We start from the raw sequence: 26821 nt of genomic DNA on the forward strand, positions 1-26821 counted from the left end.
AAAAAAAAAAAGAATGATTAAGGGTAGGGAACAATATTATTCTTTGAAAATTTTCCATGAAAATTTTCCTGCTGCTTTTCCATGAAAAATGAAAATCCTATATTTATTATATAATTAGTTCCTGTACAAACAATTAAAACATTTTTCCTTTTGCAACCTTGACACATGGTGGGAGAAATTAAAATGGGAACAAATTCAAAGAAGACAAACAGAATTTTTTCAAACTTCCTACTTAAGGCACTTTTCTCTTTGCTTATTACAAGGCTTAATGTACAATCAGTGACATTTAGCTACTTACGCCCTCTTTTAAAACACACACACCCACACATACACACACACACCCTTGAAAGAGAACAATAATGGGAGAACTCAGAATAAATATCCCAGTTTTATATTCCTAAGAAAAATTGCTTTTCTTAATGTAGGAAGCACTCAAGTCCTGAGAGCAAGCCACCTCAACATTCTTCCTTCTTGTTTTTGTGCTCCTAAATTAAAATGCATGTTTTAATTGCTGCAACGGTAATTTGTTCAGAAATGGTATAATTATGAGGTGTGATGAAGAGAGAATGTACATCATCCTTTTATTATCTTTCTCCATTTTTGTTTAAACCTTTTGTCTCAGTCTTGGCTAGAGTCTAAAGAGAGAGACTAGGGTAGTTTTTGCTAGCTAAAGAAATACATCTAACCACTCCTTTTTCAATTTCTAGTAAAGAGTACCTGAGAGTTTCCCAGCACCAAAACTAGTTTTAATGTGGAATAAACATTGAGAACAGTGAAGTTGTGATGGCTTTAAAATTGGGGAATTTTTCTCTGAGCAACTGGTTTAGTTGCTCAGAGAGCAACATTTTATTATAGAAATTTTCAAACGTGGAAAAGTTGAAAGAATTTTACAGTAAACACTGGTATACCCATCGCCCAGACTCTACTGTTAACTTTTACTATACTTTCCTTTATCACAAAGATTTTTTTTAAATAAATTTATTTATTTGTTTATTTTTGGCTGTGTTGGGTCTTCGTTTCTGCACGTGGGTTTTCTCTAGTTGCAGTGAGTGGGAGGCTACTTGCGGTGTGCAGGCTTCTCATTGTGGTGGCTTCTCTTGTTGCAGAGCACAGGCTCTAGGAGTGCGGGCTTCAGTAGTTGTGGCACGCAGGCTCAGTAGTTGTGGCTTGTGGGCTCTAGAGCACAGGCTCAGTAGTTGTGGCGCACAGGCTTTGTTGCTCCGCGGCATGTGGGATCTTCCCGGACCAGGGCTCGAACCTGTGTCCCCTTCACTGGCAGGAGGATTCTTAACCACTGCGCCACCAGGGAAGTCCTATCGCATAGATTTTTAAAAGACTTAACTTTTTCCTTTTAGGAGTCCTTAATCATACCCAAAAGAGAGAATTAGTTAGTACTTTCCTTACCTGGAAAAATACTATAATCACTCCAACCTTAGGCCACACAATAGAAAAATGACATCTGAGTCTATTATGAATAACTGGTTGAAAATAAGAAGTATGGTTCCCTAAACCTGAGCAGTCTGACAGTTGTAAAATAACTAAATCGGGACATTACATCGTATTTTATTTTGTTTTATATAGTAATAAGGTGACTTGACCTTATTACTATACCTGTGGATTTTCTCTTAAAGATCTACTTTCTTACATCCCAACAAGTGATTATTTTTTCTCCTTCAGAAACGGCCGTCTTTCAAGCAAATCATTTCAATCCTGGAGTCCATGTCGCACGACACGAACCTTCCTGACCAGTGTAACTCATTCCTGCACAATAAGGCAGAGTGGAGGTAGGTGCCTCGCATCCGAGTTGCATCATCCGACTTTAAGGGATCGTGAGTAGCTTCAGCCAGGAACAGAACCTGGAAACTTGATGACAGTCCTGATTCCTTAGAAACTGGAGCTTTTTTGTGTGTTTTTGTGTTAGAAGATTTTGGAGATCGAAAAGCCCTCCCTCTCATATGTAAGCAAAGAGTGTTCCCCTAAGCTTGTTGCTTTATCATATGTCTAAGTATTTAGAAAGCATATTAAGACAGTATCTTCTGAGATAAAAGACGGTTACCTGACATTCCTCTATATACACTCTGTGTTAGGAAACTTTGGCCTCTGTCCAGTGAGAAATAAAAATACTGTCTGCTTGGAAATATGCAGAGCACTGTATCTGTTGATGGAAGAGATAAGGAGACTGTAAAAACACTTTTAAAAGAAAGCTTTTGATGTTATAAATCCTATTAAATTTTTTCAGGTGTAAACAAACTTAGTAATGAGAGAATTGTATTGTGTGAGTGGAAGAAGTAAGCCCGAGATGAGACATTTGAGCCGGGTCACATGATGCACGAATATAAATAGCATGTTTGGAAGCTGACATAATTCCTCCCTGACTCAGCAGAGATTTAAGTAACTCATCTCTGCTTCTGTTAGCTATGGCAGTAACGTGACGCCTGGCGCCACCTGCCGATGCCAAATGAACACTGCAGGCACTTAAAAAAACGACAATCGTTTACTCCTGTGATTACACATTTCTTTGGGCTTTCTGTTTGGTGTTTTACAATAACCTTTGTTTTTTATTCTTTGGGAATCTCTAGGACCAGTGAGTTAAAATGAATTTTTACTTAGCGATACAAAAGTAATACTGTTTGCTGGAGACTAGGTGTGTATGAGGGACTTTGTTCTGGGCTGAAATAATTAACAAAACAAAACATGTAAGTAATATTTGTTTCCTACAGTAAGAGATCAGCACAAATCTAATCAGATCACTCCCCTTTTAAATCAGTATAAGGGGCTCCCATTACTCTAGGACAAAGGCCAAAATACTTAAGATTCATGACACCCTCTGTGCTCTTGCCTCAGCAACCTCATCTTAAGAGCATCATTCTACCCCTTAATTTTTGACGTTGGTCCCTCAACACATGCATATTTCTCCCTCATACCTTGCAAATGCAGGTTCTTCCGTAGAAAATTCATCCCATGTCAGCCGCACACCAGCCCTGATGCCCAAACCCAACTTAGCTCCTACTGCTACTGCTTCAGATAGTAGCTGAAAAAAGCACTCCTTTAAGGAGGCGTTTCCTGACCCTAGACCAGCTGAGGTTCCACTTTATGTGTCCTGAGAGCATCTCCTTCATAGCTTCTACTGCAGTTGAAATTAATAAGTAGTTCTGTCGTCTGTTGTTTAATAATGTGTGTCTCGCTGGCTAAAATGTAAGAGGGTCGGATCATCTCTTTTGTCCCTCGCTGTAACTGGAGCCTCTCGAACATATCTTGAATACCGACCACAGTTGCTCAACAAATATTTGGAGAAGGAAATACCACGGTGGTAATAATAATATTAAAAGACATCACAGTATTACACAAGAGAATAGAAATATGTAAGTTAATTTGTTTGCTTTGACAAATGTGCTTCTTACATTCATTCATTCAGATATTCATTAAACCTCTGCTGGGAAAAGGTGTCCTTTAGGTATTGGGCTCTGGTGATGAGCAGAACAGCCCCAGTGCACATGGAGTGTCAGTATTGGATTACTAAACACAAATATATGAATAACTTTCATTACCATTTTGATAAGTATTATGACAGAACATTACTGGACGTCTGAGTGTATATAACCGTGAAATCTAATCTAGTCTGAGGGTTTAATAAAGGGATTCTCTGAGGAACTGCTGTTTGATCTGTTGGCCAAAGGATTAGTAGGATTTTAATACTACTATTAATACCCATGAGATAGGGAGTCTTTGAAGTATGTCAACAAAATCAGAAAATAGGGGGAAAGATGGTAATTTTCTATAAAAAAATGTAAAACCTCCATAAGACCAAAAGCAATACCCGCCATCAATAAATTTATAAGACAAATGCCGTAGTGTTACAACTTTTTTCCTGTGTGATAGATCATCTGTTCTAAAAGTTTCTAGTCTCAGGACTCCATTACACTCCGAAAAATTATTGAGGACTCCAAAGGGCTTTTGTTTAAATGAGTTACATCTGTCAGTATTTACCACATTCAAAATTAGAACTGAGAAAAAAATTTAAATATGTAGTTATTGATTCATTTAAAAGACAATAATAAATCCTGCTTCTGCATCCAGCCTATGGTACTATCCCATGTCATGAAACCTGTGGAAAAGTCTGTACACTTGTGACAGAATGAGAGTAGAAAAGGTAAATCATGTCTTAATGTTATACTGAAAACCAATTTAACCTTTGAAAAGCTCTCATGAGTCCCCAGATCACACTCTAAAACCACCACTTCTGTCTTTAAAATAACATTTTAATTAAAATATCATATTAAAGGGCCTGAAATGGCATTTCACAAAAAAAGAAGTCAAATGACCGATCAACATGTGAAAAGTATTCAACCTCATTTAGCAGTCAAATCAAAGGGAACATAATTTATTCATCAGATTGGCAAAAATTTATATCATGTAAATATCCACTGTTATAAACTTCCTCATACTTCACTGGTGGGAAAATACTACCTTTTGGAGGACAGTTTGGCTATATAGATCAGACACCTCTCCCACTGCCATTTCATTCCTAAGAAAATAAACGGGAAGGTTGTGCAAGAATGTATGGACATTTGTTTATCACATCCTTTAGAATTATAAAACTGGAAATAAGCTTAAAGTGAAATAAAAGATTGATTTGGTTTTTTTGTGGTTTTTATGATTTAGAAAATTATGATATCCCCACACACAAAATAGTATGGAGCCTTTCATGATATTACAGATCTGATAAACGATTCAAAAATGGATGCTACGGTCCAGTATGTTCAGAATGATTCCATTTATTCTAAAATAAACACATATTTATGTGTACATGTATGTGCACATAGAGAAAAGTATAAAAAGGTCAATGTTACATATCATTGGGTAATGAGATTATGGGAAAGTGTTTTCTATGTGTATATCTTTATTTTGTATAATAAACCTGGATTAGTTGAATAACAAATTTATTTATTTATTTATTTATTTATTTATTTTCAGTTATACATATATATATGTTCCCATATCTCTTCCCTCTTTGTCTCCCTCCCTCCCACCCTCCCTACCCCCCCCCCCCAGACAGCCACAAAGAACCGAGCCGGTTTCCCTGTGCCATGCGGCTGCTTCCCACTGGCTATCTACCTTACGTTTGTTAGTATATATATGTCCATGTCTCTCTCTCGCCCTAACACACTTCACCCTTCCCCCTCCCCATATCCTCAAGTCTGTTCTCCAGTAGGTCTCTGTCTTTATTCCTGTTTTACCCCTAGGTTCTTCATAACATTTCTTTTTTCTTAAATTCCATATATATGTGTTAGCATACGGTATTTGTCCTTCTCTTTCTGACTTACTTCACTCTGTATGACAGACTCTAGATCTATCCACCTCATTACAAATAGCTCAATTTCGTTTCTTTTTATGGCTGAGTAATATTCCATTGTATATATGTGCCACATCTTCTTTATCCATTCATCCGACGACGGGCACTTAGGTTGTTTCCATCTCCGGGCTATTGTAAATAGAGCTGCAATGAACATTTTGGTACATGACTCTTTCTGAATTCTGGTTTCCTCAGGGTATATACCTAGTAGTGGGATTGCTGGGTCATATGGTAGTTCTATTTGTAGTTTTTTAAGGAACCTCCATACTGTTCTCCATAGTGGCTGAACCAATTCACATTCCCACCAGCAGTGCAAGAGTGTTCCCTTTTCTCCACACCCTCTCCAGCATTTATTGTTTCTAGATTTTTTGATGATGGCCATTCTGACTGGTGTGAGATGATATCTCATTGTAGTTTTGATTTGCATTTCTCTAATGATTAATGATGTTGAGCATTCTTTCATGTGTTTGTTGGCAGTCTGTATATCTTCTTTGGAGAAATGTCTATTTAGGTCTTCTGCCCATTTTTGGATTGGGTTGTTTATTTTTTTGTTATTGAGCTGCATGAGCTGCCTGTAAATTTTAGAGATTAATCCTTTGTCAGTTGATTCATTTGCAAATATTTTCTCCCATTCTGAGGGCTGTCTTTTGGTCTTGTTTATGGTTTCCTTTGCTGTGCAAAAGCTTTGAAGTTTCATTAGGTCCCATTTGTTTATTTTTGTTTTTATCTCCATTACTCTAGGAGATGGGTCAAGAAGGATCTTGCTGTGATTTATGTCATAGAGTGTTCTGCCTATGTTTTCCTCTAAGAGTTTGATAGTTTCTGGCCTTACATTTAGGTCTTTAATCCATTTTGAGCTTATTTTTGTGTATGGTGTTAGGGAGTGATCTAATCTCATACTTTTACATGTACCTATCCAATTTTCCCAGCACCACTTATTGAAGAGGCTGTCCTTTCTCCACTGTATATTCCTGCCACCTTTATCAAAGATAAGGTGACCATATGTGCATGGGTTTATCTCTGGGCTTTCTATCCTATTCCATTGATCTATCTTTCTGTTTTTGTGCCAGTACCATACTGTCTTGATTACTGTAGCTTTGTAGTATAGTCTGAAGTCAGGCAGCCTGATTCCTCCAGCTCCATTTTTTGTTCTCAAGATTGCTTTGGCTATTCGGGGTCTTTTGTGTTTCCATACAAATTGTGAAATTTTTTGTTCTAGTTCTGTGAAAAATGCCAGTGGTAGTTTGATAGGGATTGCATTGAATCTATAGATTGCTTTGGGAAGTAGAGTCATTTTCACAATGTTGATTCTTCCAATCCAAGAACATGGTATATCTCTCCATCTGTTTGTATCATCTTTAATTTCTTTCATCAGTGTCTTATAATTTTCTGCATACAGGTCTTTTGTCTCCTTAGGTAGGTTTATTCCTAGATATTTTATTCTTTTTGTTGCAATGGTAAATGGGAGTGTTTTCTTGATTTCACTTTCAGATTTTTCATCATTAGTATATAGGAATGCCAGAGATTTCTGTGCATTAATTTTGTATCCTGCTACTTTACCAAATTCATTGATTAGCTCTAGTAGTTTTCTGGTAGCATCTTTAGGATTCTCTATGTAGAGTATCATGTCATCTGCAAACAGTGACAGCTTTACTTCTTCTTTTCCGATTTGGATTCCTTTTATTTCCTTTTCTTCTCTGATTGCTGTGGCTAAAACTTCCAAAACTATGTTGAATAAGAGTGGTGAGAGTGGGCAACCTTGTCTTGTTCCTGACCTTAGTGGAAATGCTTTCAGTTTTTCGCCATTGAGGATGATGTTGGCTGTGGGCTTGTCATATACGGCCTTTATTATATTGAGGAAAGTTCCCTCTACACCTACTTTCTGCAGGGTTTTTATCATAAATGGGTGTTGAATTTTGTCAAAAGCTTTCTCTGCATCTATTGAGATGATCATATGGTTTTTCTCCTTCAATTTGTTAATATGGTTAATCACATTGATAGATTTGCGTATATTGAAGAATCCTTGCATTCCTGGAATAAACCCCACTTGATCATGGTGTATGATCCTTTTAATGTGCTGTTGGATTCTGTTTGCTAGTATTTTGTTGAGGATTTTTGCATCTATGTTCATCAGTGATATTGGCCTGTAGTTTTCTTTCTTTGTGACATCCTTGTCTGGTTTTGGTATCAAGGTGATGGTGGCCTCGTAGAATGAGTTTGGGAGTGTTCCTCCCTCTGCTATATTTTGGAAGAGTTTGAGAAGAATAGGTGTTAGCTCTTCTCTAAATGTTTGATAGAATTCGCCTGTGAAGCCATCTGGTCCTGGGCTTTTGTTTGTTGGAAGATTTTTAATCACAGTTTCAATTTCAGTGTTTGTGATTGGTCTGTTCATATTTTCTATTTCTTCCTGATTCAGTCTTGGTAGTTTGTGCATTTCTAAGAATTTGTCCATTTCTTCCAGGTTGTCCATTTTATTGGCATAGAGTTGCTTGTAGTAATCTCTCATGATCCTTTGTATTTCTGCAGTGTCAGTTGTTACTTCGCCTTTTTCATCTCTAATTCTATTGATTTCAGTCTTCTCCCTTTTTGTCTTGATGAGTCTGCCTAATGGTTTATCTATTTTGTTTATCTTCTCAAAGAACCAGCTTTTAGTTTTATTGATCTTTGCTATTGTTTCCTTCATTTCTTTTTCATTTATTTCTGATCTGATTTTTATGATTTCTTTCCTTCTGCTAACTCTGGGGTTTTCTATGTGTATATCTTTATTTTGTATAATAAACCTGGATTAGTTGAATAACAAATTTATTTTTTTTAATTCTTCAAGCTAAAAAGATGAGAGAAATAAAATTGGTAATACATTAATGTATTTTAGTAAAAGGCAAACAGTTGCCTAGGGGGCTTCCTCATTGGCTGTCTTTCAGGAATTCGTTAATCCTGAGAGCTGGAGAAAGAATATATATCTTTACCTGAAGCACTAAACCACAGTTTGAGAGGCAGCAGAGATGTTTTAATTGAACTTGGCAATTGGTTAAAAACGTGGGGAATAATAATAATATTAATTAGAGTAACAATAACGAACACAGCTGTCAGTTATCACATTCTTAACCAGATGCTTGTACTTTATTTGGATTATCTTTTTTAATCCACATAGCAACCCTAGTATGTACATCACAGGTGCAAGAACCGAGACCTGGACAGGTTGGATAACCTGCTCAAGATTATACCATGTGAAACAGAACCAGTACTGGTACCCAGGTGGTCTGATCCCACGGGCCTGCTGTGCCACACACGCTGTGCGGTGCTGTCCCTGAATTTGTGGCCAGTGTCATGCCCTCCACTGGATTCCCTTTTAGCAAAGAGAAGCATCACAGGGGCATGATGGGTTTTTTTTGTTTTGTTTTTGTTTTTGTTTTGCGGCACATGGGCCTCTCACTGTCGTGGCCTCTCCCATTGCGGAGCACAGGCTCCAGACGCGCAGGCTCAGCGGCCCTGGCTCACGGACCCAGCCGCTCCGCGGCATGTGGGATCTTCCTGGACCGGGGCACGAACCCGTGTCCCCTGAATCGGCAGGCGGACTCTCAACCACTGCGCCACCAGGGAATCCCTAGGGCATGATGGTTTTAAGTGATGATTAGGGCAAAACAGCTATCCCACTCAACGTGCCAAGTGTCCAAAAGAAGGAAATGTTTTGTCAGGTCATCTAGATATTTCAAAGGACAGCACATTCAGACCGCTCCTCTCTTTCCCCTGACTTTTATCTGGTGTCTGAAACCGTGCATCTAGGGTCCAAATTGTGTGTAGGAAGTTAACAAGTATCAGTGAAGTCGGACTCCCGTCCTGCTCTGGTGTTTCTGGCAAATGCTTGTTTGCTGGTGGAGCTTCCTCTATACATAAACCAGATGGAACATCTAGTCTTAGAAACTTAAATGATTATTCTGAAAATTCTTTTTAAAACTAGGTTATTAAAAACCACATGAACTATGTCCTTTCCTTTTACCTAATAGGTGATAGGCAAGAAATCTAGTGTCAGACCTTTCCTTGTTCATCACATCTTCACCTTGTTTCTCCTCCTATTGACTTATTAGCAATAGTGGCCACGAGCATTAAGAACAGAAAATGTGTCGTCCTCTTGGTCGTGTTTTCAATTCTCTTTGCCCTTTGTGATTGTCTGCAGGCCTGTGGTCACCTGCACTGAGTGAGCCTCATGTCGCTGTGATAGTGCATTCAGGGTCTCTGTCTCTTGGTAAGACACTCTGCTGGTTGCATTCTTCCTTGGTGATCAAAATATTCTTACTCTGGCACGCCTTCTTAAAAACAAAACACAGAGGGCTTCCCTGGTGGCGCAGTGGTTGAGAGTTTGCCTGCCGATACAGGGGACGCAGGTTCGTGCCCCGGTCCGGGAAGATCCCACATGCCACGGAGCAGTTGGGCCCGTGAGCCATGGCCGCTGAGCCTGCGCGTCCGGAGCCTGTGCTCCGCAACGGGAGAGGCCACAACAGTGAGAGGCCCGCGTACCGCCAAAAAAAACAAAAAAAACACAGAGATTTTAAAAACTAATCTTTGCAATTTGGATTTTAGCACAAATCATTTAATATATAACACTAAATATAATATATATATTATCTATTTCTCATGTCATATATATAACTGTTTTTATGAATTAATCTTTCGTTTCAAAGTAAGTTTCTGTCTAGTAAAAGAAGACAATTATAGTTCATTGCCTGTTTTTGACATAGGGAAAATTTTCATCAACTTAAAACATATTAAACTATATTTTTAGAACAGGAGGGTTATATAAGGGCATCAGCCAATGCATTTGATGCAAAACAGTGCATCAAGAAAAACAGAGGGAACAGCCAGGGGAGCAACTGTCTTTGTGTTGCCATCCAGGTTTGGGTTACATCTCTCGTGGTGTAGGACCTCAACCACTGCTGTCAAGATCCCAGGGCGTCTGGGAAAGCCTCGTCGGGGAGCTTATTTACTCAGTCAGTTTTTGTTTTTCTCCGACAGCTCTCAGCTTACTTAGCTTTACTTAACTGTTGATGTATTTTCTGGAAGGGCTCAAAATCAGAGTGGGCTCCCAGAGCTGGAACTTGAGATGAATCCTTGGCTTAAATTACAAGTGAAATTGAATGCGTTGGCCATTTACCCTGATCAAAAAGAACACCAGTGAGCTCAGTCTCCCTGGCAGAAGAGTTGGGACTGGGCTTGGTGGAAGCACCACGTGGCAGCAGCCCAGGCCCCTGCCATATCCCACTGAGTGTGCCCAGCTCTGCTGCCTCCTTTTCTCACCCTCTCATTTACTGAAGATGGCTCATTCTTTCCTTTTTGTTACAAAAGTTTTAACCTAAGGTTTTCTACACTGTGTTTTTTTCCTTAATCTTCCATTTGAAAAATAAAAACACTTATTTATAAATGGGCATAATATTTTGTCTGAAATATCAGGGATAGAATTTGGATTTTATGATACAGTCATCATTTTGAAAGATGGCTGATTTACTGCTTTTCCTTAGGGACTCTAGTGTGACTTGACTTACCTGGCTTTATCATTTTCACATGGCACCAATAAAAGGGACGGGGTTGACAGCAGAGGCTTTTACACTTGCTTTCCTGCCTCCCTTGCTCTGAGGTACTTTGCAGACAGCCAGGGAAGTAAAACGTGGAGCCCAAGTCCAGAAACACCTCAGTAGCTGTTCTCGGAGTTGGGTTTTGCCAATTAATACCCAGAACCTTTCTGTTTTCCTTTATCTGCTTCTCATCTAAAAGGGCACTGGGATAAGCTGTCCACTTATTCTGATTTTCCCTGGACATAAAAAGGCAGACTTTGGCTACATGTAGTCATCAACTTAGATCTGGAGGCATCTACCTTCTGTAGTCAAAGTCCCAACCAGGATCGCACAGTCGGACGTGTAGGTGTGTCCCAGGGGCACATGGGAGCAGCTGTTGGCTCAGCAGCTAATCTCCAACCGGCTTTTCCTTCCAGTCCCATCCTTGTTCTGCGTCCTTCCCTCTGCGCCTTTGCTAACCCTTCCTTCCACCCTTCGCTCTGCTTCCTCTCCTTTCTCTCTTCTTCCCTCCCTCCCTCTCGGTCTCTCCTTCTTTCTCTCAGTCTCTCATTACCGTTGCTTTTCTCACAGGCTCGTCAGAAACTGAAGGGGAAGAACTTCCAACTCTCGGAGCATAAATTTAGAGTTAAACATGATGACAGCCCTGAAGGAGAAAAAAACCTGCCCTGAGCCATCTATCTTACCAATTTCAGTTTCTATAAAGCACAGGTCTCTGTAACTGGACATATTGTTCCAGGTGGTGAGGTTGGTCAGCCCATAGAGACTAAGGAGGGAACTAACTTGCTTTTAAAATTATTAGAGTTAAAAGGAACCTTAGAGTTCATCTGGCCCAGGATTCCCACACTTGCCTGATTGTCAAAAAACGACCTGGCTCTTCTTTCAGATAATGGAGATTCCTAAGCCCTACCCAGCCCTACTGAATCCTGAGCTCTGAGGAAAGGTCCTAGGAATCTATGTTTTGTTGTATGTTTTGCCCAGGTAATTATTAGGATCAGGCAAGTTGTGGAGCCCTGAAAGAATTACCTTCTACCACCCCGTACAACTGAGGAGACTGAGTCAAGTTAATCAGTCAGTTACTTGAGCTACTCTGCAAATAGGCTAAGGTGAACTTACCAGTGGTGTGACAGTGATCATCTAACTGGAGTGTCATTTTCCCATCTCTCTCTTGGTGAGATTAATACCTGTTTCTTGGGGCTGTAATGAGAATAAGATGAGATAATATATAATAGAGCCAGATGACCATAAGCATTTTTTTTTTTTTTTTGGCTGCACCATGAGGCTTGTGGGATCTTAGTTCCCCGACCAGGGATCAAACCTGGGTCCACGGCAGTGAAAGCCCAAGTCTTTTTTCTTTTATAAATTTATTCTTACTTATTTATTTTTGGCTGCGTTGGGTCTTCGTTGCTGCACGCGGGCTTTCTCTGGTTGCGGCGAGCGGGGGCTACTCTTTGTTGCGGTGCACAGGCTTCTCGTTGCGGTGGCTTCTCTTGTTGCGGAGCACAGGCTCTAGGCGTGCGGTCTTCAGTAGTTGTGGCTCATGGGCTCAGTAGTTGTGGCGCATGGGCTTAGTTGCTCCACGGCATGTGGGATCTTCCTGGACCAGGGCTCGAACCTCTGTCCCCTGCATTGGCAGGCAGATTCTCAACCACTGCGCCACTAGGGAAGCCCGGCAGGTGGATTCTTCACCACTGTGCCACCAGGGAAGTCCCAAAAGCCCAAGTCTTAACTACTGGACTGCCAGGGAACTCCTGACCATAAGCATTTATTAAATGGCTAAACCAAGACACCAGCTCCATAGCTCAGGCCCCACCCAGTGGTTCTTCACTGCTTTGAAGAAAGTATTCTGAGCTTATGTTTCCAAGCTAGAAACTACCTGTTGATTTTGAAGGATATGAAAGATTTCCTATTCTCTGCTCATTTACTGTTTGGTTCCAAAGCACAGGTTTAGCCTTTTCCTTTGATTAAGCATTGTGATGGACCCCTCAGCATGTAATGCCTCTTCAGCAAAGTTGAGACTTAAACCAGTTATATCCCCTTGCAGGTGTGAAATTGAAGCAACTCTTGAGAGGCTGAAGAAACTAGAACGTGACCTCAGCTTTAAAGAGCAGGAGCTCAAAGAACGAGAAAGACGGCTAAAGATGTGGGAGCAAAAGCTGACGGAACAGTCCAACACCCCGGTGAGTGTTCCCTGCAGGGTTCACGGATCCCGTACTTAGGAGGCTGGCTGAGCATGGCATCATGGCACCCCTCCCCCCTCCCCTGCTGCCTCCTCACTTCCTGCCTCGTGCCTCTACATTAAAGGATCCACATTTACACTCCCGGAGCACTCCTATCTCTTTTCAATTAACAAAATGCCAGAAATTTAGAAGGAAAGCTTAGCCTATTTCTGGCTCTTTCTCTGAGAACTGTTATTCCGTCAGTGTGTTTGTGTATTAGAATTACAAAAATAAAATTCAGTGTATTTTCACACCATCTGCTAGATGCCCAGAGCCTGTGCCTCAAGGCTGATTAACTCTTTAGAGTCCATCGGTAATTAATAAATGTTATACCAAGGCAGCTAGCTGTCTGAGAAAGTCGTTGATGTGTCAGAACTTAACCAAGTTTTCCTTCTAAAAGAGAGCTAACTTAATGACCTGTAAATGACGAGAATTAATATTCCTTGCTCAAATTAGGGTCACAGTCATGGGTAGCAAAAGATCGGAAACAGACTTCTCTCAGGACAAGCTTCCAGTATTTACTCCACCAAAAAATATCTTGGTTTTTTTTCCAAGTCCTGTATTTGGACTAAGATAAAAATTTTTTGTAAGGATTTTGCTATACCATGAGCTTATATGTTAACGTGATATATTAAAGTCTAGTCAAATTTCAGTATTCTTCCCTATTTTAAATAATTTATTATTTTAGGAATTAAGTATAAATTTATCATTGGCTTTTCCAGGGTTTTTAATGGGCAATATATGTCCACTTTAAGATCACAAGTAATAATAAGATTAAAAGTACACTTGTTATGTGCTTTAAATTCGTTTTTGATAGTTGCTATGGCAATTCTACCAAAAAAAATGCCCTTTAAATGCCCTTCACTTTGTGATCTTCAAAAACTTTCCTGGGCTTCCCTGGTGGTACAGTGGTTGAGAGTCCGCCTGCCGATGCAGGGGACACGGGTTCGTGCCCCAGTCTGGGAAGATCCCACATGCCACGGAGAGGCTGGGCCAGTGAGCCATGGCCGCTGAGCCTGCGCGTCCGGAGCCTGTGCTCCGCAATGGGAGAGGCCACAACAATGAGAGGCCCGCGGACGCAAAAAAAAAAAAAAAAACTTTCCTATTTTTAAAAGTCGTAATCTCCGTTTAGCAGCCAATGCCCAACTGCAAAGTATTTTCCAGTGTCTAAAGAATAAAATAGTTTGCCTCCTTTTCCAATTTATGTGGAGAAATAACCTGATTTTCAAAAAAGGAAAATACAGTGAAGTTAAATGTTTATTATCAGATTTAACTTTTTCAAAAATGACTTTGGTTATCCAGGGAATCCCAAAGTAAGAACTGAATTGCAATGCATAAGACTGTCATGGGACATTAAAACAGTACCACATCTTATAAGTTCAGTGAATTTTAACTTGGCTCTCAAGTAAGAAGTTAAGGAAAGTTTCCTGTTCTGGTTGAATTGGTACCAACAGGAAGACTCAGAAAGCATTACCTTAAGGATCTTCAAGGGAACCCTGCTTCTCCCAGAGCTGATGAGAGGCAAAAATATGGCCATCTTCTGAAGTCTGAGAGTTGTGGGGATTTTTTAAGTACATTGAAATCTTAAGCTATAAAGCACTGCATGGCTTGACTCTTTCTAAATGTAGCATTTTAAGAAAAAACTTTAAAGGACCCATTAAAGTATGCTTTAGAACCTTTCTTTAGTTTACTGGCATTAGTTTTGCTAAGAAATTATGGGCTGCCTTGCACACATTATTGCTATTAGTAACGCAGTTGTATAATAAATGATGAAAAACTCTGAGTGCACAGTAGGTTGTATGCTTGCGTTTTAAATGCAGAAAACTCTCTGTAAAGGAACTGCTCTGAAGGCTACCATCTAACAATGGACAGCATGCAGCACGATCTCAATGAGATTTTCTTCCTTTTTTTTACTTATGAAGGCTAAGTTTTCTTTCTGTACAGTACTTGCTTTTAATGTCTCTTCTTCATAGAGCTGGTATTTCTGAAGGAAAGGTTTGTGCTCAGGTATTTTATAAGTAGATATTTTCTTTTATCCTCACATCAGTTTCTAGTTGACTTTAAATGAGGTTTCTGAGAGACTGATGGAATAAACCTTTTTTAAAAGGAAGCGACTGGAGGTTGAGGTTTTCTCTATGTAGCCTCATCTTAATTATAAAAGTTTAATATCTAAGTAATGTCATAAAAAATTGTATTACTGCATTTATTTCAAGGAAGGACACTGCTTTCTTTCCTGAAATTAAAACATTAGTTAAAGATATTTTGGAAGGTGAATTTTCCATACACAAATATGAACAATGTTTATTTTTAATGATTGTTGTAGCTTGATGTAGAAATTTTACTTCTTTTAAAAATAATAGCTTATTTGAGAGGCATTTGTTGCGATCTTAACATAATGTGAGGAAAGACCTATGAAATAATAAAATAGACAAGCAGCAAAGAGATCCTGAGAGTATTTAACAATTGAAAACAAATATGAGAGGCAGGGAAATTTAACTGCAAGGAAAGTAATAGCCCGTTTCCAGTGTTAGAGGATCTAAAACAATTTCTTTCTTCCATGTAACTTCTGCTTTTTAGTTGAATTATATGAAGTTCTGATTGAACTAATAACTGTAGAGGTCTTTTCCTAATGGAGTTAAGATAGTTTTTTTTTAAAAAAACTTGATTCCAACTTTAATTTAAAAATTAGGAAATTGGTCCTAAAAAGTACCTTTACATGCAGAATATGAAGGTCATCCCAGAGTTATATTACTTTTTTACCCTTATTTAAACAGCATCAAAATATAAGCCTTAATTTGCTTCTTTCTCAAAGGAAGAGGCAGTAACACTTTGAGATCCTAACAGTTTTACCCCTGAAATGAACAACATTTATGGAAATAGGTTGGCTGTTTAAAATAATTATGTAAGATTGAAAATAAATGTCTGTATCCGCTCTGAGAAGAATTCCTAGAAAAAAATTCTGCTAAAAGCAGGAAACTTGTAGAGAATAGAGACAAAGGTAACAATCTAAATTAATACTTGTTTCCTTTCCTCCCAGTTTTCACATGTATTTACATACTTGTTTATAACTTAAATGTTAGAGACAATCTAGAATTTGTTTACAAGTGAATTATTTCATAAATTGGATAACAAGTATTATATCTGGCTGTAATAAATAAAGGGAGACAAGTGAATTCTAGACTGTTTATTAGTTTATAGATACTTAGTCTAGCTAAAAAGGTAGCTAATGACCCAAATCTCCCAATTGACTGCTAAACAGTTTTTATGCTTCCTCTAAACTTTTCTTCTTTGGTCCAAGGTTTCTTGTTTATTTTTTTTAATTCAAGATTTAATCTCTACTCAATTTCTCTTTTAATATAATAGTTAACTAAATGTTTCCATATGAAAGTCAAATTGGGAAAAATTGAGAGAAATTCTAAAAACTACTTTGTTTTAAGGAAAATGAGGGCTTAAAACTTACAACTCCCTTCCTATTTGAAATTTGGCTTGCTGTGGTGCTTTGCAAACCTTTGGTTGTGATGTACTCTGTCATTTATAAATTATGGTAAACACGCTGGAGCCAAACCTGACATTAAATAATTTCTCAAATAATCCCTTACATTCATTTATTTCACTAATCATTTACCTTCTGTGCAGCACCCACTAATTTTGTGGTATCTGTTTCCTTGGTATAAATTGGTCCTAATTTCTCTTTTTACTTCTGTCCTTTCTTCCCTCATGATAGCTTCTCTTGCCTCTTGCTGCAAGAATGTCTGAGGAGTCTTACTTTGAATCTAAGACAGAGGAGTCAAACAGTGCAGAGATGTCATGTCAGATCACAGCAACAAGTAACGGGGAGGGCCATGGCATGAACCAAAGTCTGCAGGCCATGATGCTGATGGGCTTTGGGGATATCTTCTCAATGAACAAAGCAGGAGCTGTGATGCATTCTGGGATGCAGATAAACATGCAAGCCAAGCAGAATTCTTCCAAAACTACATCTAAGAGAAGGGGGAAGAAGGTCAACATGGCCCTGGGGTTCAGTGATTTTGACTTGTCAGAAGGTGATGATGGCGGTGATGATGAAGGTGATGAGGAAGATAATGACATGGATAACAGTAGTGAGTGAAAGCAGAGAGCAAAGTAATAAAATTGAAAATGTCCGGGAAAACAAAAGAAACTTGCTATCTCAGTCTGTACAAAAACCAGTAAGGAGGTAGAAAACCAAGCACTACATTTTTAGGCCAATCACATTTACATGACCGTCATTTCTTTACGATTTTACTTTTGATTTGCCTTTGCTTACAGAAAAGGGGGGGAGGGGCTTAAGCCAAAAAGGTCTATTCAGTGAATCAGCAAATGTGGTGCCTGATTATAGAAACTTGTGATTCTATATGTAATATAGCATTTTTTAACTAATGACATTCTGGCTTTTTAAAAATGAATACATTATAGTTTGATTTGATTTGATTTATTCAGTTGCTTTAAAAAACTTACATTTTGAACAAGCACTCTTAACTCCTAATTCTTCTTTGACACTTGATTTTCTTGTAACATACTGTTTTTTTCCCTTATGGCAATACACCATACTGTCAGAAATAATTGATAGTGACTACAAAATCTAACAATAAAAAGATTGAAATGAAAGGAGGTCCTAACAAATACTTCTCCAGAAATACCTAAGTGCTGAGGGTTTTTAATACTTAATAGCACAACTCCTGAAAGTAAAACCCAAGAGATGCTTTCAGTAGTACGTTTGCAGGAGAAATACTCTAACTTGAAACCAACAGCAGATGTTGTGGCACTTTCATACCAGTGCTCGCCCCAGAAGCTTCTTAACAGCACACTGTCATCTAAGGCTTAGCTTATACTTTATACAAAGAGAAAGAGAGGGTAAGGGATCACACTTCCAGGCAGTGTGAGTGTTAATACGGGGGTAGGGGTGTATGCGTGCGTGTTTGTTTTCCAGAGGGGCGTGAGAATCCTGGATTCTAAATACATGTAGAGATATTTTAAAGACGGAACTAAATATTATAAAAAGAATAGCAAAGATAAACTGTCCTTACTTAGGCAAAAGTGCAGAATGAAGGGTCCTTTTTATAGCAGATCTAGCCTTCCAGATTTCTCTTTTTTTTAACCCTGACTCGGCCATGCTGGTGTTAAAGAGGAGTAAATGTAGGTGCTGCTCTGAAAACCTAACTAGCCAGAGAGATACTCTCAGAATGTTATCACAGAATTGTCAAAGCTTGTTTAAACTATAAAACATTTTATTAAAAAAACTACTTACGTACATACAGAAAGGCAAAAGAACAAAGAAAGACTTTTTTTTCAGTCTAAATTTGAAAGCAGTGCCGTTCATTTGACTATTAAACCGAAGTACTTTGGGTGGTTCTTTTTATGGAAGATTTTTTTTTTTTTAATTTTATTTTTGGCTGCATTGGGTCTTCGTTGCTGTGCGCGGGCTTTCTCTAGTTGCGGTGAGCGGGGGCTACTCTTCGTTGCGGTGTGCAGGCTTCTCATTGCAGTGGCTTCTCTCGTTGTGGAGCACGGGCTCTAGGCACACGGGTTTCAGTAGCTGTGGCACGCGGGCTCAGTAGTTGTGGCACGTGGGCTTAGTTGCTCCGTGGCATGTGGGATCTTCCCAGACCGGGGCTCGAACCTGTGTCCCCTGCATTAACAGGTGGATTCTTAACCACTGCGCCACCAGGGAAGCCCATAGAAGATTTAAGAAAGGATATCACCATAGATATTATCTGATATTATTTCCAAGTATATTTGATCATAAAAAGCCTCCTGGAATTTGAAGCATGACATGCTTCCAATCCCCATTAAGGGTGGAAAATACCACAAAATGATCAGTACTCTGTGCCAGCTTTATTTAGAGAAAAATTACTAATAAAATGTTCTGGGTGTGAAATGTAGACCAGTCTGTATAGAATAGTGATAAATAGAAGGATCTGGAGTCAGATCGTGATTCAAAATCGCTCTGCAATCTTGGGCAAATTATTTAACTTGTATGTCTGCTCGCCTTTAACTTGAGAATGGTAATAGTACTTACCTAAAGGATTGTTGTGAGGATTAAATAAAATGATACATGTAAAGTGTTTAATACAGTACCAGGCCTATGGTAAGTGGTCAGTTAATGTTAGCTACTGTTAACTATGCCAGTGAAAAGACACTGAAAAATAAGTGGTTTCTGTAACCTGGAAAACGAAACTATCAATTTCAAGTGATAGATATTTGTTGAGTAGGATGAGATGAAAGTTAAAGTGAATAGTTTTCAGGAAAGATAGAACGTAAGCTGCACGAGCAGATCTACTCGGTCGCCCTTTGAAGACCATGCACATGGCAAGGGTTAGCTAGTCTGAGGTGTTTGCAGGCCTTGCTACCACCCACAGACCAGGCAAACACAGAAAGAAGAGGAAAACGTTTCCCCTAGAAGATGGGTTCCCCACATACCCAATCTGACACAAATGCAAAATAGACACAGATACACACACACCGCAGTATATTGCTGGTGACAAACAGGTGCAAACATGAATAGGCATCCTATCTGCACTCAGACATGGAGGAGTCCTCCTTGATTCAAGACGGGCCACTCAAGCAGAAGATCTTGGAGCAGAGCAGAGGGGATGGTTTTCAGCTCTTGACTTCCCAGCATGCCCTGGGGCTCTGTGCCATGTAACCTGAAGGAGAGCCAGAGACCAGGTAGTTCACAGCCTGTTGTTGCACATCTTCCCAGGCCAAGGTAAAGTCATCCATCCCACCAGTATTCATTGAGCCCCTCCTTTGGGCCCGGTACCGTTCTAGGGAACAGCTAGAAGAAAATCTGCACTTGTGGAGCTTACAGGCTAGCAAGTGGAGATGGACAACAAACAGAACAAATGCATCATGTAGTAATAAACATTTGATAAGTGCACGCTGGGAAACGAAGCAGGGAAGGATGAGGCCCATAGGGGAGTGTTGTGGACTTTTAAAGTGTGGTCAGGAAAGGCCTTACCCATAATGGAATCTCTGTGGGCTGATTGTGGGATCTGTGCACCTTATGTAAGAGTGTAAACCTTAAAAAAAAAAAAGAGTGTAAACCTTGTCTCTCATTTGAGAATAACCGGAAATAAATTTAGAACGTATGAAATGAATGGGATGGACATTTTAAAAAATTTACATTAAATAGAAACGTATAATAATAATTAGATCTATTATGGTTATACATAAGGTTTTGGTGTATTAATAAAAGCAGCCAAATAAGGCCAAAAGAGAAAGGTAATAACCCAGACCTAGGTTTACCATCATTCGGGTAATATTTCTCTAATCTCTCAACTGCTGCCATTTTCCTCACAGAAATTCCAGAGATGGTCATAGCTCAATACTCTGCCATCAAGAAACTGCAGAGATTTTGGACACAGCAGAATTGATAACCTCAGTGATAAGCTCGAAATGTTCTAACCTAAAAGTGGGCTATAGATAATTACTATATGGCACTGGCTATTTTACTTTCTGTTCCAAATCAGTGTCTTTCTAGGGTTTTGAACATCCCTGAAATCTGCATCATATAAACAGAATCTTAAAGTGGTTTCACTTGATCTATGAAGATGATTTAGAAGATTTTAGACTCTATTATTAGCCTTATTAAATTTAAAAAGAAATATTTATTAGCCATATGCAGAATTGCTAATGAAGATGTTAATTATACAGCTTTTAATTCACTTTTCAGATCAGTTTTTTGTTTTTGTTTTTGTTTTTGTTTTTTAACATCTTTATTGGAGTATAATTGCTTTACAATGGTGTGTTAGTTTCTGCTGTATAACAAAGTGAATCACTATACATATACATATATCCCCATATCCCCTCCCTCTTGTGTCTGTCTCCCTCCCACCCTCCCTATCCCACCCCTCTAGGTGGTCACAAAACACCAAGCTGATCTCCCTGTGCTATGCAGCTGCTTCCCACTGGCTATCTGTTTTACATTTGGTAGTGTATATATGTCCATGCCACTCTCTCACTTTGTTCCACTTTATCCTTCCCCCTCCCTGTGTCCTCAAGTCCGTTCTCTACATCTGCGTCTTTATTCCTGTCTTGCCCCCCGGCTCTTCAGAACCTTTTTTTTTTCTTTTTTTTAGATTCCATATATATGTGTTAGCATACGGTATTTGTTTTTCTCTTTCTGACTTACTTCACTCTGTATGACACATTCTAGGTCCATCCACCTCACTACAAATAACTCCATTTCATTTCTTTTTATTAGCCAGTGATTTTTAATATGCAGTAGATTTGTTAGACTTTAACACCAGCTGGGGAATTCAAACTTGATCCCCATGAAAATCAAGGAATTGGGGTGGGGGAAGGTCTGGGAGAGATCTAAAACAATTTCTCATGGCACTACAATGTACACAACTTTGCTTTTCAGAGGTTTCATTGGAGTGGTAAGAATTTCATGAAAGATAATTTTAAAACTTACTCTGAGTTAAGTCTTGATCCTTTTTTTTGATACACTTAGACTTGTTGCTGCCTTTTGAAACTAGCAGTCTACTGTACCGCATACATAATAAAGCATAATTTTTCTATAATCAGGTACCTTTTGCTGCTTTGGGGTAAGACTTTTCCTGTTTAGATGTTAAGCATTTCCAGAGAGAAGAATCTGTTCTGTTCTTTTGATAGCTGTAGATGCAGCCTCTCTGATGAGAAATGAGCGTCTACCAGGACATCTGGAGGACTAGCTATGTTTCCTCAGACCCCAGCTTAGTTTGCACTCTATTGCCTGTGAGGAGCTTTCTGGCATGTGATTGTTTACTTCAGAGCTAGAGTTTCAGGCACCTACATTAACTATTTTATATGGTGTGCAGAATAATAGATCTTTTAATGTCAGATACCATACCCTGCACATATTGCTTTTGCACTGTTTTAAAATTTTTGTGCTTAAATGATAGAAAATATTTATATTCTTTGAGTGTGAGCTTTGAATAGACGGCATTATCACCTTATTGGTTTTTTTTTTAACAAAACGTTTTTCTCAGTTATTCTATCGCAATGTTATTCTGAGCAAGTCCTATGCCAAAATCATGTATCGTGTTTGTATGGAAGATTAAATGTTATCCTTGTGTGGTAAGACTACTCAGTTATTGACTTCATTGCTGGAATTTGATATCCCAACACAAAGTCCACAGTGTATTCAGAAATCCAAGTTGGTGTCATGCATTTCATTTTGATGTGAACTTTGCTTTTCTTTCCTTTGTTTTAAGACTCCATTTTGCAATAAACGTTTTGACAGTAAATCCCTTTGTTATGTGTTATTGCGTACATCAGAGCTTTGTTAGGTTGGATTCCCAACAACCTTTGAAGGAATCATGATCACACGCATGCCCATGAGTGTGAGCTTCTCTCCTGAAATCAACTGGAGTGTAAATAATGAATTTGTAAAGTGATGGGGCAGAGTCACAAGGTGGATTTTTTTTTTTTTTAATCCCCAAAGAGAGACAGAAAAGCTTAGAACTCACCCTATAGCAGATACACTGATAATGTTAACAAGGTACAGCAGACATAGAGGAAATAGGAAGCCACTCTGTGGCTGGAGATATTAACTCTTCTTTCCTGTTCTGCCAAATTCAAACCGTCTTGAAGCAGTGCCTGGCTCCAGCCTTCCTCTCACTAATCTTTGCAAGCAGCATGCAAGAATCCCGCCGGAGCAAGTCTCACGCTGAATCCAGTGCCTTTCCCTTGGCATCATCTTGGGGAGCCACCCTCAGAGCACACGTCAACTCTTCTGTCCTTCGGACATGAAAACCAGAGATGTTGGTTTTGATTAGTTGTTTCCTTTACAACCTTTATTCTAGAAATACTTATCAATTTTGTTCAGCACAACATTTGGGAATTATATACAAACCAAAACATTCCATACACCCTCACTTCTTCTAAGAGCCAGCCTCGATGCAGCCTTAAACGGCTCTGTAAAGTAAAGCAGTCTGTTGTTTCTTAAACTAATCAAACAAGTTCCTTATTTCACATTTGATTCTGTGAAGGGAAAAGCGAATGACGCTTCTGCAGCTGTATCCAGCTGCCCCGTGAAGAAATAAAACTTGTCATGTATTTTCTTTGATCAAGTTCAGTTTTAGATCCTGTTTCTCAAGTCACTTTCGTTTCTGCATTATTAAAGCAGGTGAGTGCATGTGACTACAAACACCAGGTATTTCAGAGGAGGGGAGGGGCAGTCCTGTGGGAATCAGAGCACATGAGGGTAGCGGAGTACATATAGAGTGGTAGCGATTTATACCCTTGCAACTTACCTGTACGTCTCAAACTCTATGCATTCAGATTTATTGTAACTAGTGGGTTTTTAAAATAATTCTGCCTGGCCCCCTAGAGTTGGCTGCAGTTCCCCTTGATCCTTGGACATGCGCACACTGTATCTGGAGCTCCCGTTGGGCAAACGTGCCGTGCCCATCCTTCCTTCCTGTCCCGCCTCCACCACTGCCAGTGTCTTGCCTTGTTGCTTCTCACCAGGAGTCACCTCTCTTCTAGCCCTGCTGTGCCAGCTCAAGCCACTATGCCTTCCATCCCCCATGTTAGTCTATGAAACCCTCCCTTTTCCGTGGTATAGCCATAGACATTGAACTCTATACCAGAGAATTTAGTATCCTAGTAAATGCACCCTTCAGTTTTACTCATTCAACAAACTGTTCAACAAAAATTTAAGGTATTGTGTGCCAGGCACTCTGCTGGGCACTGAGGAAACTAAAATGAAGGTGGCCTTGAACTCCTCCCAAGGTATAATCCATACCTACTTTAGCCCCCCTTAAATTAAAAGCTCCTTAAAGGCAGGGGCATGCCTTTCCTAGCAAGGTTTTGAGCATGTGAATTTAATACCTGCAGATTAGAAGGATTGACTCACCCACCCTCTGATTTTTACACTAATGGTAAAAGCAACCAAATCCAACTTCTTTTTTTTTCAACTCACCCGCACAAAAAATACTATTTGTAACAGGGGTTGGAAGACACTGCCATGTTGCCTCATGAGCAGTCCAACCACGTTGGCAGGTTAAGTTGGTTAAAACTAATGGCTACAGCAAACTAATTCAAGTCACAAGACACAGATTTTCTTCCCGTTACATAGGTATTTATTTAGTCTGTGGCCATGGAGCATACCTTGAAGCGACTAGCCCTCTGACTCTGAAAATGGGCAGGCAGGAGTCCTCTTGCAAAGTTGTCATTCATGTTTGTATACTTGCCAGGGAGGGAGGTTAGTTTAGTTCAGTTTTAGTTAGAGCAACTCTGCAACCTGGGTTCCTTAGGACGGCTCCACTTTTACGTGTCCTAATATTTTGTTTTAAAAATATAGTGCAACTGAGACATTTAAACACTTAGAAATTCCCCTCTAAAAATAAGCATGTAAAACATCTGGTTACCAAGTGGTTGCTTTGGAATTTTCATTAATGATCAAACGATCTTCGTGTTACTGAGAATTCCGAAGACGGCTCTGGTATCTGACAAATGTCAGAAATTCCTTGACTGCCAAGGCCTTCTCATGGGAGGTAAAACTACTCTCAGTGTGCCAAGTACAAAAAGCGGAAAATCCCAAGATGTGCAGAGTCCCGTTGCCACGGCTCACCAAGCACAATGAATTGTTACTGAGAGGTGGTTTGGCTTCTGTGGGCAACACCTTTGGAACCCTGAGAAATTCCTTAACGGTTGGGAAAACTGGTTTCCATTCAATGCCACCTGCAGGAGGAACTAAGCCAGAGCAGCAGCCCAGAGCTAAAATACTGAAAAGTGTGGGGATAAACCAAAAAGACAGTGATAATATTCCTTCTTTTTTTCCATTTCATTCATATTTCCCATGCAGCTGCTGCCTTCCTTTGAGATTGGTGCTTGGACAGAAGAGGACGTGGTAAGCGGCTTCTTTTAATGCCTCATTTAACCTGGGCAGGTAGTTCATAAATTTGTCCACAAGTTAAAAATACAGGGAGAGGGGTTTGGGCCTTAGGAAAGTGTTAAGTAGGAGAAGTTGACAAATTCCATGTCTTTCTATTTTTAATGCAGTAATGATTTAAAATAAGGCCTCGAGCAAAGCAAGTATCTCTTCAAATCTTACAAGAGGATTCCACCTCCCTATTTGCTCTGAAAGGTATTCCAGGGTACAGTAATGAATACCAGTTAAAGGGGGGATCCAGGATACTAAATGAACATACCTGGAAAAAAATTGATCTTAAGTTTTCCCAAAAGACCAGGGATGGCCTTGAACCATGGTGGGGAAAGAACTGATAGAGGCAGGCAGTGCCTTAGCCCTGTTCATTTTACCGTCTTTACTCTGACCTTCCCAAGAAGGAATAGACCCGAGCTCCCAGACACTCTCTGAAGCGGAAGCCGGAGAAGCCCCGTGTTTGGGGGAGGATGTGAACAGACTAGTTAAGTCCAAAGGAAATCCCACACCCTACAGTCTGGGTAGAGACCCTGAGGAACAATCCTGCTTAGCCTGTTATATCTCTGTATCTGTTTCCTTAAGTGAAAAACAGGTCCAAGAATTCTTGGTCAGAGATCTCAGGGGTTTTTGCCTGTCCGGGTCCATTTTATAAGTTCAAGGTTTCATTAAATGAAAAAGGAAAAAATAAAAGCTTGTATGATAGCCTCAGCAGGCCCACACCCCAGGAAATAGACTAGGTACCCCAAAGTCAAACTCATTATTAGAAACTCTTGGGAAGGTCTCTGGAAGGTTTACCAGACCCAACTGGTTTCTGGGCCAGGGCACATGCTCCCAGCCCTTGGTCTTCTGGTGCAGTAGTACTGCTTTCAGATAAGCTAATCTCTGTGGCTTCCGCAGGGGAAGTAACGCTGGCACCAGTTGCCTCTATTTCCCATTCCCTGAGTCCTGGTGATTCTAACTTTCCTGCCAAACCTGCTTAACAAGGACGGAGGACTTAGGCTCGCCTCTTCACAGGCCTGGATATAATCCCTTTATCCCCAGCTGCAAAGTTGGCCCTTCTCATTTGAGAAGAAATGTTTTAAAAGGCACTGAGCTCTAAAAGCTGTTTTTAGTCTTTGCTCTGAGGTTGAGTGGTTTTCAAACCATTTAAATAAAATTCCAGGGTCAAGGGCTCCCTAGAGAATTGGTGGGCCTGGGTGTGGCCCCGCATTCTGTCTCCCTTCACCTGGATAGTGTGAGAGGCTACGGTAAACACACGCCAAGGGAAATTCAAGGACTGAGGTTGCAGGGTCCAACCTCATTCTGTGTAGGAAGCTCCACACTTTAACTTGTCTTGGGCCACAAAGCTACCTCATGACCAGGCCTAGAACAGAGGACATATTTTATCCATCTTTCTGTCCACTGCCATGTGGTCCCTCTCACTCATACAATTCCTGGGTAAACCAGTGCCCTTCAACAACCCAGGGGACCACTGGCACATGAATGGAAAAAGCATTATAAGTAAGAATCTTCTTGAAAGGATTTTAAAATATCTTTCAAATAAGGAGGAAAACCAATGGTCCTTCAAGGGTCCAAGACCCCCAAAGGGAAGATGTCTCCAATTTGAAACCTTGAAGTTTTAAAACAGTAAAGAGAAAGTCTTCTGTTTTCCCTTTGTGGTTGAGCAAGAATTAAAGGTATTTTAATCCATTGAAAAACTATGTTAAGTCTGGCCACTGACCATGAATGAATCTTCAAAACCATATATGTCCTCTCTTCCACAGTATTTTTGGGTTCAGCAGCTCGTCAGGAA

General features: G+C 39.7%; 1 protein-coding gene across 2 annotated transcripts in view; it reads left to right on the plus strand.

The window, feature by feature from the left end:
• MAP3K20 (mitogen-activated protein kinase kinase kinase 20) overlaps positions 1-26821 on the plus strand; it is a 183197-nt gene that overhangs the window by 118015 nt on the left and 38361 nt on the right. Inside the window, exons 9-12 of one of the 2 annotated variants that reach the window (XM_007458847.1) lie at positions 1678-1784; positions 12962-13097; positions 24952-24996; positions 26793-26821. In XM_007458847.1, the coding sequence (XP_007458909.1) occupies positions 1678-1784; positions 12962-13097; positions 24952-24996; positions 26793-26821 (317 nt within the window). Of the gene's footprint in view, positions 1-1677; positions 1785-12961; positions 13098-16860; positions 17289-24951; positions 24997-26792 lie in introns of those variants that run through there. The other variant, XM_007458848.1, reaches the window with a different exon arrangement.

The sequence above is a fragment of the Lipotes vexillifer genome, unplaced genomic scaffold (assembly GCF_000442215.2).
Source record: "Lipotes vexillifer unplaced genomic scaffold, Lipotes_vexillifer_v1.1 scaffold1306, whole genome shotgun sequence".
Lineage (NCBI taxonomy): Eukaryota > Metazoa > Chordata > Mammalia > Artiodactyla > Lipotidae > Lipotes > Lipotes vexillifer.